Source organism: Apiospora phragmitis (assembly GCF_038363925.1).
Source record: "Apiospora phragmitis strain CBS 135458 chromosome Unknown utg000010l:1.0-9815664.0:1.0-9183399.0, whole genome shotgun sequence".
NCBI classification, from domain to species: domain Eukaryota; kingdom Fungi; phylum Ascomycota; class Sordariomycetes; order Amphisphaeriales; family Apiosporaceae; genus Apiospora; species Apiospora phragmitis.
In genome coordinates, this window is record NW_027117409.1 from 3,263,964 (window position 1) to 3,278,485 (window position 14,522).

Genomic DNA, 14,522 nt, shown 5'->3' on the forward strand with positions numbered 1-14,522 from the left:
TTACTCTTAGAATCGGAGCGCTAACAACGTCACTCTCCTCCCGCAGTCCTCGGCCGACACATTCCTTGACATCACGTTGTTTCCTCCTTCTAGCACAGCATGGCGTCAACTGCCACTCCCCAGGGCAGTTTGCGCCAGCGTAACGTGCCGGGGTCCAAGAAAAAGGTCGGCACCGGCCTGGAGATGATACCGAGCTCGACACTCTGGTGAAGTCGGCCAAGCAAGCCTCCATCGCGGGTTCGGAATGGGACTACAAGATTGCTCTGGCTGTCATCACAGCTTTGGCCTTCATCTCCAGGTTTTGGGGTATTAGCCACCCCAACGAGGTCGTCTTTGACGAAGTCCATTTTGGCAAGGTAAGACGGTCGAGTCCCCGGTGATGAACCAATCTTCGTATACGTTCAACAAGAGAATTCAACTAACCCGGCTGCACTCGCTAGTTCGCCTCGTACTATCTCGAAAAGACCTACTTCTTCGATGTCCACCCCCTTTCGGAAAACTCCTATTCGCCTTCATGGGCTGGCTTGTTGGCTACGATGGCCACTTCCATTTCGAGAACATTGGCGATTCCTACATATCGAATAAGGTTCCCTATGTCGCCTTTCGTGCTATGCCCGCCATTCTGGGCTCCTTGACGGTCACTGTTACCTACCTTATCATGTGGGAATCCGGCTATAGCCTGCCCGCTTGTATTGTTGCCGCCGGCTTGGTTCTCCTCGATAACGCCCACATTGGCCAGACGCGACTCATTCTTCTCGATGCCACCCTCGTCTTGGCTATGGCGTGCAGTCTGCTGTTCTACATCAAGTTCTACAAGCAGCGACACGAACCATTTGGCCGCAAGTGGTGGAAGTGGCTGATCCTGACCGGCTTTGCTTTGTCTTGCGACATTTCAACCAAATACGTCGGTCTTTTCGCTTTCGTTACCATTGGCTCGGCTGTTGTCATTGACCTGTGGGATCTGCTCGACGTCAAGAGACCAGGTGGTGGCTTGAGCTTGCCTGACTTTGGCAAACACTTTGCCGCGCGTGCCTTCGGATTAATCATCATGCCCTTCATTTTCTATTTGTTCTGGTTCCAAGTTCATTTCTCCATTCTCAGCCGCTCTGGCCCCGGTGACGATTTCATGTCGCCCGAGTTTCAGGAGACACTCTCGGACAATGTCATGCTGGCCAATGCTGTCACAATTGACTACTACGACACCATCACCCTCCGCCACAAGGAGACCAAGGCGTATCTTCACAGCCATGACGCGAGATATCCTCTCCGCTACGATGACGGACGTGTCTCGAGCCAGGGCCAGCAGGTTACTGGATACCCGTACAACGACACCAACAACCACTGGCAAATCCTTCCTGCTGAAGTCGAGACTGAGCAAGAAATGGGACGTCATGTGAAGAACCATGAGCTTGTCCGTCTCCGACATTTGGTCACAAACACGATTCTACTTTCTCACGATGTTGCGTCTCCTTTCTACCCTACCAACCAGGAGTTTACCACTGTGCCGCTTGAAGATGCGTACGGTGGCAGATCTGCCGATACGCTCTTCGAGGTCCGCATTGAGGGTGGCAAGAACAGCCAGGAATTCAAGAGTGTCTCGAGCCACTTCAAATTCATCCATAACCCCAGCAAGGTTGCCATGTGGACTCACACCACCCCCCTTCCTGACTGGGGCCACCGCCAGCAAGAAATCAACGGAAACAAGCAGCTCGCTCCTAGCTCCAACGTTTGGATCGTTGACGATATCCCTTCGCTGCCAGAGGACCACCCCAGACGTGAAAAGCCCGAGAAGCAAGTCAAGTCGATGCCATTCCTGAAGAAATGGTTCGAGTTGCAGCGATCCATGTTCTGGCACAACAACCAGTTGACGAGCAGCCACCCGTACGCCAGCCAACCTTACCAGTGGCCGTTCCTGTTGCGAGGTGTCAGCTTCTGGACCCAGAACGACACGCGCCAGCAAATCTACTTCCTAGGAAACCCCCTCGGATGGTGGCTTGCAAGCAGTCTTTTGGCTGTGTACGCAGGTATTATTGGAGCTGATCAAGTGTCATTGCGTCGTGGCATTGATGCTCTTGACCACCGTAAGTAACTGCCTTGCTTCCCTTTGCGCAATATAACTAACTATGTTTAGGCACCCGGTCTCGTCTGTACAACTCCACTGGGTTCTTCTTCCTGGCCTGGGCGACCCATTTCTTCCCCTTTTTCCTGATGGGCCGCCAGTTGTTCTTGCATCACTACTTACCTGCCCACCTCGCATCCTGCCTGGTCGTCGGTGCCCTGGTTGAATTCGTCTTCAACGCGGACCCCTCAACCGAGGAGGCGAGCTACCAGGCCATTAAGTCGGGTAAGAAGCCGGCCCCTGGGCCCAAGCGACATGTCACTGCCCGAGAGCGATTCTCCGGGCAGAGCATGGTGCCGGCCTGGATCGCGTGTGGCGTTATCATGGCGATAGTCGCAGCGTCGTGGTACTTCTTCCTACCGCTTACTTACGGCTACCCTGGTCTCAACGTAGACCAGATCCTACGTCGCAAGTGGCTTGGATACGATTTGCACTTCGCCAAATAGAGGTGAAGAATAGGCAAGTCATGCATGACTGGAATCCGGGAGGAAACAGTCGATCGTGTACGATTCAGAGACATTAGTGAAGTAAAACGGGGGAATCGGCGTAGCGCGCAGGCGATGTTTTTTTTAGAGTACGGGGAAAATGGCGCCGGCAAAAAGCAGAGAGATTTGTTCCGTCTATATAAAGAATCAATATTCTCTCCCTATGATCTGGTCAGTTGGCCGTTGCGGCGAGATCTTTTCCTCCGCAATATTTACCATGTAGCACGTAGCTTGAGATGCACTCATGATAAATTTGATCAATCTCGAGCTTGCGTGGCCAATGCTGCAGGGTTGAAAGGAGTCGATGCGAAACATGCATTCAATTTTACTTCCCGCCAGTGCCAACTTGAGCAGCTACGGCTCGCAGGCAATCTGGTCCGGGGTGTTATAAAAAATGCATGTTACAGGACCTTTGTTGTGTTCTATATAGCACCCAGGACGGAGTGCGGCCGGTTAGATTAACCGGTTCACGAATCGCACCAATCAGACGCAGTTAGAAAGAATAACACCGAGATGGTATCATTCGCAACGGAAAGGAGAATGAAGCTTGATATAGCGGACTGGGAACTTGGGAGCAGAGGAGCACCAGGATATACTGGTTCTTTTTTTCTTCTCCTTCTGGGCAAACAGGCTTGGCATGCATCTATACAGCACCATCGTAGGTGTGGCCAATCGGATAGCCAATGCATTAATTGCCCTGCTTCTTTTCCCCTTTTTACCGAAGGTAACGTCAACATGCCCCTCTTTGCCCAGACCCCAGACGGGAAGATTCCTTTTATCCTACACTAGAACATTGCCGATCGTTTCCTGATGTATACCGGGACTTTGTAATTCGGTCGAAACCAATAATACTACTACCACCATGCGTACATTTTCTCACTGCTATAGGAATTATATCCCATAGGTGGAACTGTGCGAGAATACTACACACATACGCCACGCACACCGGAAACCACACGAGTTCTGCAAGGCTAGATGGCAGAACACTCTTGGCGATGTGGTAGTTTTGGGGGAGAACGCAGGCACGGCGGCATCGCCCATGTCCCCATCGCGCAACTACCCCTGTCGACGGTTCGAATGGAGCCTTGTAGGCTAAAGAGAGAAGACCTAAATTGGGAAGTCGCATCGCCATTAAGATGTGTCAGTACTCGCAAGCATGCCCTTTGGCTGTTCTGTTAGTCTATGAGGGAGACATGATGCAGACGGGTTCATGGAAACTTCTTCAAGGTGGTAGTGGCGATGGTGGCCCCATTACTTGGCCATGAGCGACCTGGCTGCCCTTGATATAACTCATAATATATCCTACATACTAGTCTATAAGGTATGTTTGATAGCCGGTAACCTGAGAGCTTGGGTGGCATGAGCACCCTCCCATCTGATTTCTAACATGTGCACTTTGTTTACTCTAACTAAGTGTGCTTAGTCGCCGTACCATTTCCATTGGCAGTATCGCATCGAGTGTTGTACAGGTCACTCACTTATTCTGTATATTTCCAGACAAGATGCGTGGTATCTCTGTATGGGCCTCGTGGGCCCCTATCATGGCCCTTGGCGGACTGGCCGTCGGTGCTGCTGCTCTCGAGCAGGAGAGGGCCGAGTGTCCCTTCTACACCACAACGACGATATACATGCCCACGACGGTATATGTCACTGCCACCGAGCCACCGACGTCGTCGGATAGTGCGTCTGGGACCAGCTCCGGTGTAAGCGCGACGACGACAAGCTCTTTGGGCGACGTGGTGCCAAGTACGTCATCATCCGCGAGCGAAGGAATCACGTCGGCGACGACCTCGTCCAGCGCTGTGCCATCTACTGGAGTTTCGCTAAGCGACAGTGGAACGGCTTCGTTCACCGCATCGCTGAGCACGTCGACTACGGCAGTTCAGGAACCAACCTCTACCCAGGTCCCGACGAGCGAGCCAGTTGTTACCAGTAGCGTCACCAGCGGCATCATCTCTCAGTTCAGTGACGAGTGGTGCTCCTGGTTCACCTACCGTAAGGCCACCAGGGCCACCGTCGCCACCTCCCATCTTCAAGGGTTACAAGAACGCCATCTACTTCACGAATTGGTGAGTCAGCTCTAGCCAGATTCAAGGGATCAGCTTTTCCTAGCAACTTTTCATATATTGGCAGGCGCTTGTAAGAGATAACTGACCCTAACACCATTTTCTTTTTTCTTTTTCAGGGGTACATCCGGCAACAACAGCTACCAACCGCAGGAGCTGCCCGTATCCGAGCTGACGCACATCCTATACGCCTTCGCCGACATCGACGCCAACGGGACGGTCAAGTCGTCGGACGCCTTCGCCGACGTGGGCAAGCGGTACGCGCGGGACGAACCCCACAACCGGGCGCGCGGCCACCACGCGTACGGCGTGGTGAAGCAGCTGTACCTGCACAAGATGCACAACCGGAACCTCAAGACGCTGCTGTCCATCGGCGGCTTCGACTACTCGCCCAAGTTCGTTCCCGTGGCCGCCGACACGGGTCGGCGCCGCGTCTTCGCAGACTCGGCCGTCAGGATGATGGCCGACTACGGCTTTGACGGCATCGACCTCGACTGGAAGTACCCCGCCGACGCCGAGCAAAGCCAGCACTTTGTGTTGCTGCTCAAGGCGTGCCGCGAGGCCCTGGACAGGTTCTCGTTTCAGCACCGCCTGCCGTACCACTTCCTCATCACGGTGGCGAGTCCAGCCGGACCGGTGAATTCCCATAAGCTGGATTTGGTTGGGATGGACCCCTACGTAGATGTCTGGTAAGTAGTCATCTTCTCCCTTCCCTCCACCCCTCCCCTTTTCACTATGTCTGCGACGAATTGCCAAGAGCCAGCCGACTGACGAGAAATTGTAGGAATCTGATGGCGTACGACTATACCGGCAGCTGGGACAACAGTACGGGACACCAGTCCAACCTGTACCGGAGCCCGCACCACCCGAGCGCGACCAAGCTCAGTACCGACGACGCGGTGCGGTACTACGAGGGCCTCGGGATCCGGTCGAGCAAGATCCTGATCGGGGTCCCCACCTACGGCCGGTCGTTCGAGTCGACGTCTGGTCTAGGGCAGGCGTACGCGGGCGTCGGGTCCGAGGGCGGCGGCGTGCTGCTGTACAAGACACTACCCCGGCCGGGGGCGCGCGAGATGTGGGACGATGAGGCCAAGGCGTCGTGGAGCTACAACGACGTGACGCGCGAGCTCGTGTCGTACGACACGCCCCGGAGCACCCTGTACAAGGCGCGCTACGTGCGCCGCAAGAAGCTCGGCGGCGCCTTCTTCTGGGAGGCCACGGGCGACCGCGGCGGCGCCGCCAGCCTCGTCAACACCATGTCCAAGACCCTCGGGTGGCTGGACGAGAGCCCCAATCACCTGTGGTACCCCATGAGCCAATACGACAACATACGCTGGGGCATGCCAGGGGCCTGATCAATTGATTTCATTTCTTTCTTGAGTCGCGATGTGACGGCATTATATAAAAGGGGTGATAAGGGAATACTTGGTTGTACACACTGGGCCTAGAACTTTCTTGCTTTTTGTTCTGTTTGGAGAAACGAAAGCACAATTTTCTTAAGAATATACGAATAATACCCCTTTACTTTCAAATGATGGGCACTTGAAGGTTAAAACTGGCCAGGAATATACCGTTTTTCGTGAGCGGGACCATTATATACGATATATATACATACACTATTATAGCCTATTCGCCAGTCTATGAATATCGACATAAATTGACTGCCTAGAGTTATAGTAGGCAGCCTAATCGTAGTCCAGCAGGAGCTGCGGCCGGGATCCTCATGTCTCGGCATACTCGTACGAGCTTGTGGACTCATCGACCTTGACCTCTATCTTGGCCTCCTCGAGCTCCTTTCCGTCGACCTTGATGCCGGCCTTCATGACATCGCCGGGAACAACCGGGCCGACGCCCTTGGGCGTACCGGTCAGGACGATATCGCCCTTTTCCAGCGTCATGACCTTGGAGATGTCTGCCAGAATGCGGGGAACCCTGAAGAGCATGAGCTCGGTGGAGTCGTTCTGGTGAACTTTGTCATTGACGGTCAAGTACAGCTCGACCGAGTGAGGGTCGGGAATGGCCGACTTGGGAATGATGTTTCCCATGGGGAGGAAGGTATCGAAACCCTTGGCGATGGACCAGGGGAGACCCTTCTTCTTGGCCTCATTCTGAGTGTTCCTAGCCGTCATGTCGATGCTGAGAGCATAGCCTTTTCCACGTCATAGTCAATAAATATAGCTGGCGGATTTACCCCTGAGGGTATGTATGCACGGTTGCTTGGCTTTATGTCACTCACTGTCAACTGCGTCCAAGGCGGCCTGGTCATCCCAGAGAAGTCCTTCAGCTGCTTGCCCATGATCAGGGCCAGCTCGACCTCATAGTGAAGGCTTACGCCTCTGGGCCGGACGACAGGCCCCTCGCCAGGCAACAAGATGGACGAAGATGGCTTCAAAAAGAAGAAGGGCTGCTTTGGGCGCGCACTGTTCAGCTCGGTGATGTGGTCTCTGCAGGTATATCGTGTCAACCGCCACTCTGCCGCCAATTGAATGAATCAGGTGTCTTACGCATAGTTCCTGCCAATGCAGACGACCTTCCGGGCCTGTTTCAGAGTTGATGCAGAAGACATGGCGCGTCGAAATACGTTCATATCGTGCTTTGACAGAAATTAGTCAGGTGTAACAATTTGCTTTTCGCTCTTCTCTTTGCGCGCCTATGTAAAAACTCACCAATTGGGTGTGACACTTTGTCACTACTGCTACGAAGGCCTTGGAAAATGCGGGATAGACGATTGCAGGCAAAGCGGAGGTTGTTCTGGATCCGATGGTCGGCTTCAGATTCAGAGGTAGCTTTGGGACTCGGGAGGTTCCGACTGAAGGAAAGGGGATAGCTAGAGCTTCTGGCTACTACCGCTCTCTCTCTCTCTTTCGCGTAACACCTCGAATACCCGAGCGAGCGGGACCTCCTCCTCTGCTGCTTACCTCCTTAGGTTGGTAGTCTCATGTTAATAAGCCTTCTCGGTCAAGTACGCTAGTCATTATTGACGTTTCTCTGATCCACTAGACCGGACAGCCTACCTAAACGTTCAAGATACCTCATGTACCTAACAACAATACAATAACATTGCTGACCCCCAGTCCAGCCAGCGCCCAGCTTGCATTGCCTCGCTTGGTGTGCTGCTTGGTAGCAAATGCATTTGCTTGACTCTCGGAGCTTCCTGGATCTACTATTTATCTTGACGCTCCCGTAGTCCCCGTTTTATGTAGCAGAAACCGGATAGTGCTTCTTGGTATGAAGTCAGAGTATCTACATGTACTAATCTTTCATCAGTGAGCCGAACCCGAGTATATGTATTGATATCCACTGTTGATTTTAAATCTGCAGTTTGCCAGTGTGCCTAAGAGAGGCAGTCCGGTAATTCCGATTGAGTGGCATCGATTATCATTGACTGACTGCCGTTTTACAAATCGCGGGGTTGACAGAGCTAAACCAACACATCATACAAAGACTTGCCTCTTCTGGTAGGCAACCGTCGACTCTCCATGGCAAAGATGTGCAGAATGATGTACATCGAGGAACACATCCACACCCGGGGCATGTAGCTGCCCTGGCTTCCCTGTCCTGGAAGGCACACGCGACTTCCCCACTCTACATGCCAAGCTCATTAACGTTCTGTAATTGATACTTATGCTATACTGCCCGCCCATGACCTAAGTGATATTAACCTCCACAAGCATGCTTGCCTCCTGATCTAGAACCTTGGGCCTGTTGCTTTTCCAAGCTGCCACGCTGCCCAAGGCCTGGGCTTGGAGTGTCAAAGTAAAAAAAGCACAACACAACTACGCAAGCCTCCCTCCTCGTCCCGTCGTTTCACACACACACAATCTGATTGATCCGATCCTCTAGAGCTAGTGCTACCTCCAGTCCAGACCAGACCAAACCAGACGTGCCTTAAAACAGGAGCGACCCTTTTCCTCCAGTGCTCGAACCCTCCACTCTACCTACTCACCCTATCTAATCACCAATTGGGATTTCTCTCTCGCTCCCAACAACTCTCTATCGAGTGCGCCATGGAAGCTCTTCAGCTGGCCCAGATGCTGGCTGACCTGAACGATCTCCAAGCTGCTGTAAGTGACGAACGTGGTATTGCAGCTGAGTATAGTTGTATCACTGAACTCCACAACCCCAAAACACTCACCAGTTGAAAAAAAATAAAAAATACTGACCCCACAATCGCGCATCTCTAGCAGGATCAAGGTGCCGCGAAGGCTCTGGTATCGGTCAACAAGACCCTCGATCGTAAGGACGCCATCCAGGTCCAGACACTGTCGGCCAAGACCTCCTCGCCCGACAGCAGGGCTGCGACAACCCCCGCCGGCCGCTTGGACAACTTCGGCCGCCGTATCTTCACCCCTCCCCTATCGCGCACCAATTCGGGGACGCCGTATTCTCCATTCCGGGCACCCCGAGGAACCAAGATGCACAGGCCGACGGCGACATCGACCGAGCCTCGACGTTGCTCTCCCTCTACGAAATCCGCGCCAAACTGAAGGACCAGGATAACAGCAGTCTGATGAAGGCGCGCGAGAAGATCAACGCCCTCGCGGCCAAGCAGGAAAGGCTGGCTAGGGAACAGGCACCCCATTACAGGGACCCCAAAAGCCCCGGCCGGATCAGCTACCCGAAGTGAAAAGTACGGGCGTTACAAGATTTCTTTGCATCAGCGGCGTTTTGGGGAGACAGGGTCACACAATCAGTCCGCTTTGGGGCTTTGGGTTTTTATTCTGGGTTTCGACGCGGCTTAAAAGGGGAATAGTTTACAGCCCGACCTGAGCGTAAACAGGGCGGAAGGAACTCGCGGATTTGCTTTGGTATGGGCATCACGACGATTGCTATTTCACATGGGTCTACTTGATGGGTTAACGGTGGTATTATGAGATACGAATGTATTATCCCCTTAATGGCGAAAGCGCTGCTCCCATCATATTATGCCGTACTGTACAGTACGGATCAGGGAGCATTTAGTGCCATTGGCGTAATGTTTATCCCACTGATATAATGCCCTCGGGCTCCTCCAAATAAAATGCACTCAGCAGACCTTTCTCAAGCTGGAAACCCCAATGTCAGTAGATCTATTTGAGGTATGGGCGAATGGAACATACTGGTACTGCTAGGTGATGTGGGGAGGAGCTCAGCAACCAGCAACCCCAGACATCCCTTGGTCCCTAAATAAACTGCCCGCTCTTTTGCCCTGGCTACTGGCTTTAGTGCTGGCGAGCCCCGCTCTACAGGCCTAAGGGATTCTATTGCAACCTTGCACGGGTCCCTACACAGTCTGAGAGCGGACACACCTGGGCCTTTAGAAATCTTCTCCAAGCTGTTCTTAAAAACGTCATTTTCTTTACCTCCCCGACCCCGGCGACCACGCTACCCAACACATATTCACCGCGAATTCCATATTCTGACATTACTTGCCTTACTTTTCGAACAAAAGGGATTCCTATTGCGTCGGCGAACGCACAAGAACCCGCCAACCTGCCACAAGCCAATACCGGAAAATGGCTTCCAGCGTGGACATGAAGCTCTTGCGAGCTACCAAATTCCCGCCCGAATTCAATCAGAAAGTCGACATGCAGAAGGTGAACCTGCAGGTCATGAAGAAGTGAGCGCGTCTTCCAGCACTCCGAGCAATTCGTACCAATTACTAACCACCCTCCTCTTCCTATAGATGGATCGCAAGTCGAATCTCCGAAATCCTTGGGTCTGAGGACGATGTGGTTACCGAGCTCTGTTTTAACTTAGTCGAGGGCTCTCGTTACGTATGCACTTCCTCCCCCTTCTAGACTTGACTACGATAACATCGAGCTGACAATCCGCACCTGCAGCCGGACATCAAATCAATGCAGATCCAGCTTACTGGGTTCCTCGATAAAGACACCGCGCCTTTCTGTAAAGAGCTCTGGAAGTTGTTTCTGAGTGCCCAGGGTAGTCCCCAAGGCGTCCCGAAAGAACTACTCGAAGCCAAGAAAGCCGAGCTCATTCAAGAGAAGGTGAGTTGCGACAAACCCGCGTAACAAGACCTGCTGATCAAAGCAAATACTGACCGTCACCGCAGATCGAAGCTGAGAAGGCTGCGGAAGAGGCTCGTGTACGACGCGAAAACCAAGAACGACGCGACCGTGAGCTGGCTGACATCCGAGAACGGGAAAGACGCGATCGAGGCTTCCGGGGTGGCCGTGGCGGTGACAACTGGCGAGGCGGCAATAGACGAGGAGGCGACAGGGCTTTCGAGGATCGCAACAGAGGCTTCGGGCGCGGCCGGGACCGATCTTTCTCGCCGCCTCGTAGAGGCTCCTACCGTGGCGACCGTGACCGATACGTCCCGCAAGACCGACGTGGCGCTCGTCGCGGTCGGTCACCAACTCGATCGGTGTCTGCCGGCTCCCGAGACACAACATCGCGGTCTCGATCGCGTTCTCGTTCGCGTTCTCGTTCAGTTTCTCGGAGTCGGAGTGGTAGCAGACGGGTGAGCGCTCGGTCCGTCACCCCACCACGGCGGAGTCAGCAACCCCGTGGATCGCCACCTCGTCGCCGAGATGTGCATAAGCGGTCAAGGTCCAGAGGCAGAGATGACAAGGCTCGAAGGGGCAACCGTTGGAGAAATTCGTCGTCCCCTGATAGCGCTTCCGAGTCCGGCAGCAGCAGCAGATATTCGCCAGCACCCAAAAGACGCAGATACTCCAGCTCGAGAAGCCGGTCACGATCTGCTCCTCGGGGCAATCGCCGAGTGTCGCGCCGGTCTCGGTCTTCGTCGTACTCCCGTTCACGCAGTCGCAGTCCTCGACGTAGCAAGCCCGTCCGGGAGCTCATTAGCCGCAGTCGCTCGCCTGGGCGACTGAGGCGCTCCAGCACTCGCAGCAGAAGCCGGAGCAGAGGCAGTGATGGACCGACATCAAAGAAGCGGAGACAACCTTCCGAGACCCCTCCTACCGGTGACAAAAAAGCTGATATTTCGGAAGATGACAATAGCGCAAATCGACCTACGCAATCCGAGGCGGCGGCTCCAGCGACAGAGGAGGTTCGTTCTTCTTAATAGGGCTTCTTCATATCTATGCTACAGTGCTTGGGTTGAAAAAAACTGACCTCTTGACTCTGTCCATCAGACCAACAACACAAAGACCCCTCAGCAGCGAGCTAGTGAACTGCGCGAGAAGCTTTTGAAGGAGAGGATTATGAAGATGAGAAGAACATCGAGCAGCAGTACCTTATGAATGGTTGAGGCTAATCAATGACTGGCTCGCAGAACTCATCGCCCCTATGACGGTTGTTTGCTTCATCCTTCTGATGTCCCGGTCGGCTTCTTCTTAGCTTATGTAGAAGTCACCAAAACCTTCCCTGGTATGGCCCAGCTTGCCCTCATTCACGAAATAGACAGACATTCAATCGGAACAGCTGAATTGTTGACCGTTTTACTTAGTTGTGTCCGTGACACCCTGAGATCCCGTTTTCCACCTAATCTGCTTAACTTCAACCTTCAGGATCTCACTCCTTTGTGGCACTTATGCCACTTGTGCCACTGCATACTAGCAATAAAGTTGTACAAGATACCGTAGGCCCTGTCACAAGCAAGTTGGATATACACTATTTTTGTAGGAACCCCTTGGAGCTTGCCAGGCCGGTCTGCTTGGGGCTGAAACGCATTCTCTTCGAGATTGGCATCGGTAGCATCAAGTAGGTTAGAAGCTTCTCAGCACCACAAACTTGTATCTTGTAATACAATTTTATGAAAACGTACCTCGGTATGCGCTACCCATCTGTTCGACATTGTGCTCCTATGCCGATCTCGGCTGCTGGGTCTGTTCCTGGCCATGCATTATTAACATGGGCCCTTGCGCATTTAAGGTTGTCTCCATAATTCTGGTGAGCCTCTACTTTCTAGAACGAGGCCGCGAATCTTCGGACCATCAATTCAGTTGTTCAGCCTTGCGTGTCATTTCATGCGCTCTACAACATCACGATACCCTTGCGATCATGACTGAGACGTCAAACACAGCTGCATCGGCCGCTGGTAGCGCCGGTGCCAATGCCAATGAGTCCTTCAACCGGGAGAAGGAGATGGCCGAGTACGAGAAGGAGAAGCAGGTAGTCAAGGAACTTCTGCAACGCCGGAACCAGCTCAGTCGAAATATCGTGAGTCTGTTCCTCCCTCGTCGCTTTCTTTCCGATGCTTCTGGGCCATTCAAGATACTAATGTGTATCGTCTCACAGCTGGGAACTGACAACCGCATTGCCGATATGGAGACCAAATACCTCGACAGTACCCCCGCCGGCAACATCCTCACGGGCTTCGACAACTACACCAAGGGCTTGACAACGACCTCTGCCCAGCGCCGCAAGGTCGGCGCGATAGAGCAGAACCGCGTGTTCTCGCGCTCCTCGATATCCTACAACCCCAACAATGTACGTACTCCCCATGGAGGGGCAACCTGAACCCTGTTATTTCATTCAATTCTTACTGACCATGGATGATGCCTTCTCCCTCCTCCAGCAAGCTGCCGATACGCCCTCTGGTGCTTCGACCCCCGCGGCTCCCACGCCCGCCTCGACATCGTTTGCCAACAAGGAGAAGAACGCCGGCTCGGATGCCCCTACGCCCGGCTCGGCTACCGAGAAGAAGGGCGCGGGTAAGAAGAAGAAGGCTGCTGCCGCCGCCGCTGCTGAGGACAGCGAGACTGATAGTCGCGAGGTTAAGAAAGTGCGCACTCAGTTTGGTGCTGCCCGCAAGTAGTTGTATTATGCGTCAGGTTTTCTTCCTCTTGGCTTGGGAGTAATTGGGCTGTGGTCCGCTTGTATCTCGACTTTGCGTATATGGCGTTAGTATGGCATTAAAATGATACCCTTTTGAATTTGGCACGCAATTGGCGTTATGGCAAGGGAACGGGCCGAGCTGATGGGGTGGGAGATCTGACTTAACCAACACATGATTGTCTTCGCGCATTTTATACGAGCTACCCATATCTAAGGCTTAATTTGTAGGTGTAGCTCGTATAGGTATATTTGCAATAAGAGGACGTATCATTTGAACAAAAAGACGATTCACCTGACCAAGAAGACAATTTAGTGGTTGGGGTTCCTCCAGGAACCAATTTATTTAAATAATATTTCTATCTTTCTCCCTCTTTCTCTCTCTCTCTTTCGTTCTCTCTCTGTGTCTCTGTGTCTCTTTCTCTCTATACGGCCTCTCCGGCCTCGCCGGAGACGACCCGGCGGTGCACCTCGGGCTTGGTGTCATTGCCGACGGTGGCGCCGGCCACGGCGGCGTCCATCATCTTTTGGAAGGCCGCGGCGCCGGCCGCGATGGCCTCCGTCATAGCGGCGATCTTGGCCGCCTCGCCCTCCCGGGCCTCTCCCTCCTCGGCCTTCTTGGCCATGCCCTTGCGGGCGCGCTTCCAGATGCAATCGGCGATCGTAACGACGCCGCCCACGCCGCCCGCCACGCCGGCAATCACCCCCACCTTGGTCCAGGTGTCCATTGTGCGTGTGTGTGCGTGCGTGTGTGTGTGTGTCCCCTCGCCGGAAAATATACGGCGCCGCATGTCGGCGGCGGCGGCGGTGGTAGTGTTGACGCCGGCGACCGCTCCGTCTAACATCGCCTTGGGTACGGCGTAGATGGCCTGGGGTTGTTCGAACTCCTTGGCGAGGCTCTGGGCACTCTCATCGGTGTGCCGGAGGGGCACATACTTCCATAACATGGTGTGCTTGTGATCCCAGCCTGAAGTTAGGGTAATGCTACTGGCACGTCCGCCGCAGGCGAACAGGATTTACAATGCCGCCATATATTGAATCGTGGTAGTCCATAAAGAGGTGCCGTGCTTTAATGCCGTCTGCATCATCTTGATACACATGGTGAAAACA

General features: G+C 53.6%; 7 protein-coding genes across 7 annotated transcripts; 5 read left to right on the forward strand and 2 right to left on the reverse strand.

Moving 5' to 3' along the window:
• Positions 1-99: 99 nt before the first annotated feature.
• Positions 100-2,565, forward strand: PG994_010784 (dolichyl-phosphate-mannose-protein mannosyltransferase; the record flags this gene model as incomplete). The annotated part of the gene is made up of 4 exons (XM_066862193.1): positions 100-165; positions 213-356; positions 410-2,081; positions 2,132-2,565. The coding sequence occupies 4 exons, from the start codon at positions 100-102 to the stop codon at positions 2,563-2,565; spliced, it is 2,316 nt and encodes a 771-aa protein (XP_066711303.1).
• A 1,541-nt stretch (positions 2,566-4,106) lies between these two features.
• PG994_010785 (Chitinase 1) lies at positions 4,107-6,025 on the forward strand (the record flags this gene model as incomplete). Its single annotated transcript, XM_066862194.1, is given in 4 exon segments — positions 4,107-4,599; positions 4,613-4,673; positions 4,790-5,359; positions 5,455-6,025. 4 exon segments carry the CDS (start codon positions 4,107-4,109, stop codon positions 6,023-6,025), a joined length of 1,695 nt encoding a protein of 564 aa, XP_066711304.1.
• Positions 6,026-6,391: 366 nt separating this feature from the next.
• Positions 6,392-7,370, reverse strand: PG994_010786 (uncharacterized protein; the record flags this gene model as incomplete). The annotated part of the gene is made up of 4 exons (XM_066862195.1): positions 7,337-7,370; positions 7,175-7,263; positions 6,903-7,114; positions 6,392-6,819 (listed from the first exon to the last, which is right to left on the reverse strand). The coding sequence occupies exons 2-4, from the start codon at positions 7,255-7,257 to the stop codon at positions 6,392-6,394; spliced, it is 723 nt and encodes a 240-aa protein (XP_066711305.1). The 5' UTR covers positions 7,258-7,263; positions 7,337-7,370.
• A 1,307-nt stretch (positions 7,371-8,677) lies between these two features.
• PG994_010787 (uncharacterized protein) lies at positions 8,678-9,297 on the forward strand (the record flags this gene model as incomplete). Its single annotated transcript, XM_066862196.1, has 3 exons — positions 8,678-8,734; positions 8,855-9,051; positions 9,078-9,297. 3 exons carry the CDS (start codon positions 8,678-8,680, stop codon positions 9,295-9,297), a joined length of 474 nt encoding a protein of 157 aa, XP_066711306.1.
• Positions 9,298-10,165: 868 nt separating this feature from the next.
• On the forward strand, positions 10,166-11,878 carry PG994_010788 (PWI domain-containing protein; the record flags this gene model as incomplete). Its single annotated transcript, XM_066862197.1, has 5 exons — positions 10,166-10,269; positions 10,336-10,426; positions 10,493-10,657; positions 10,723-11,685; positions 11,771-11,878. 5 exons carry the CDS (start codon positions 10,166-10,168, stop codon positions 11,876-11,878), a joined length of 1,431 nt encoding a protein of 476 aa, XP_066711307.1.
• Positions 11,879-12,638: 760 nt separating this feature from the next.
• PG994_010789 (uncharacterized protein) lies at positions 12,639-13,395 on the forward strand (the record flags this gene model as incomplete). Its single annotated transcript, XM_066862198.1, has 3 exons — positions 12,639-12,797; positions 12,876-13,067; positions 13,156-13,395. The coding sequence occupies 3 exons, from the start codon at positions 12,639-12,641 to the stop codon at positions 13,393-13,395; spliced, it is 591 nt and encodes a 196-aa protein (XP_066711308.1).
• Positions 13,396-13,837: 442 nt separating this feature from the next.
• On the reverse strand, positions 13,838-14,359 carry PG994_010790 (uncharacterized protein; the record flags this gene model as incomplete). Its single annotated transcript, XM_066862199.1, has 1 exon — positions 13,838-14,359. One exon carries the CDS (start codon positions 14,357-14,359, stop codon positions 13,838-13,840), a length of 522 nt encoding a protein of 173 aa, XP_066711309.1.
• Positions 14,360-14,522: the final 163 nt, after the last annotated feature.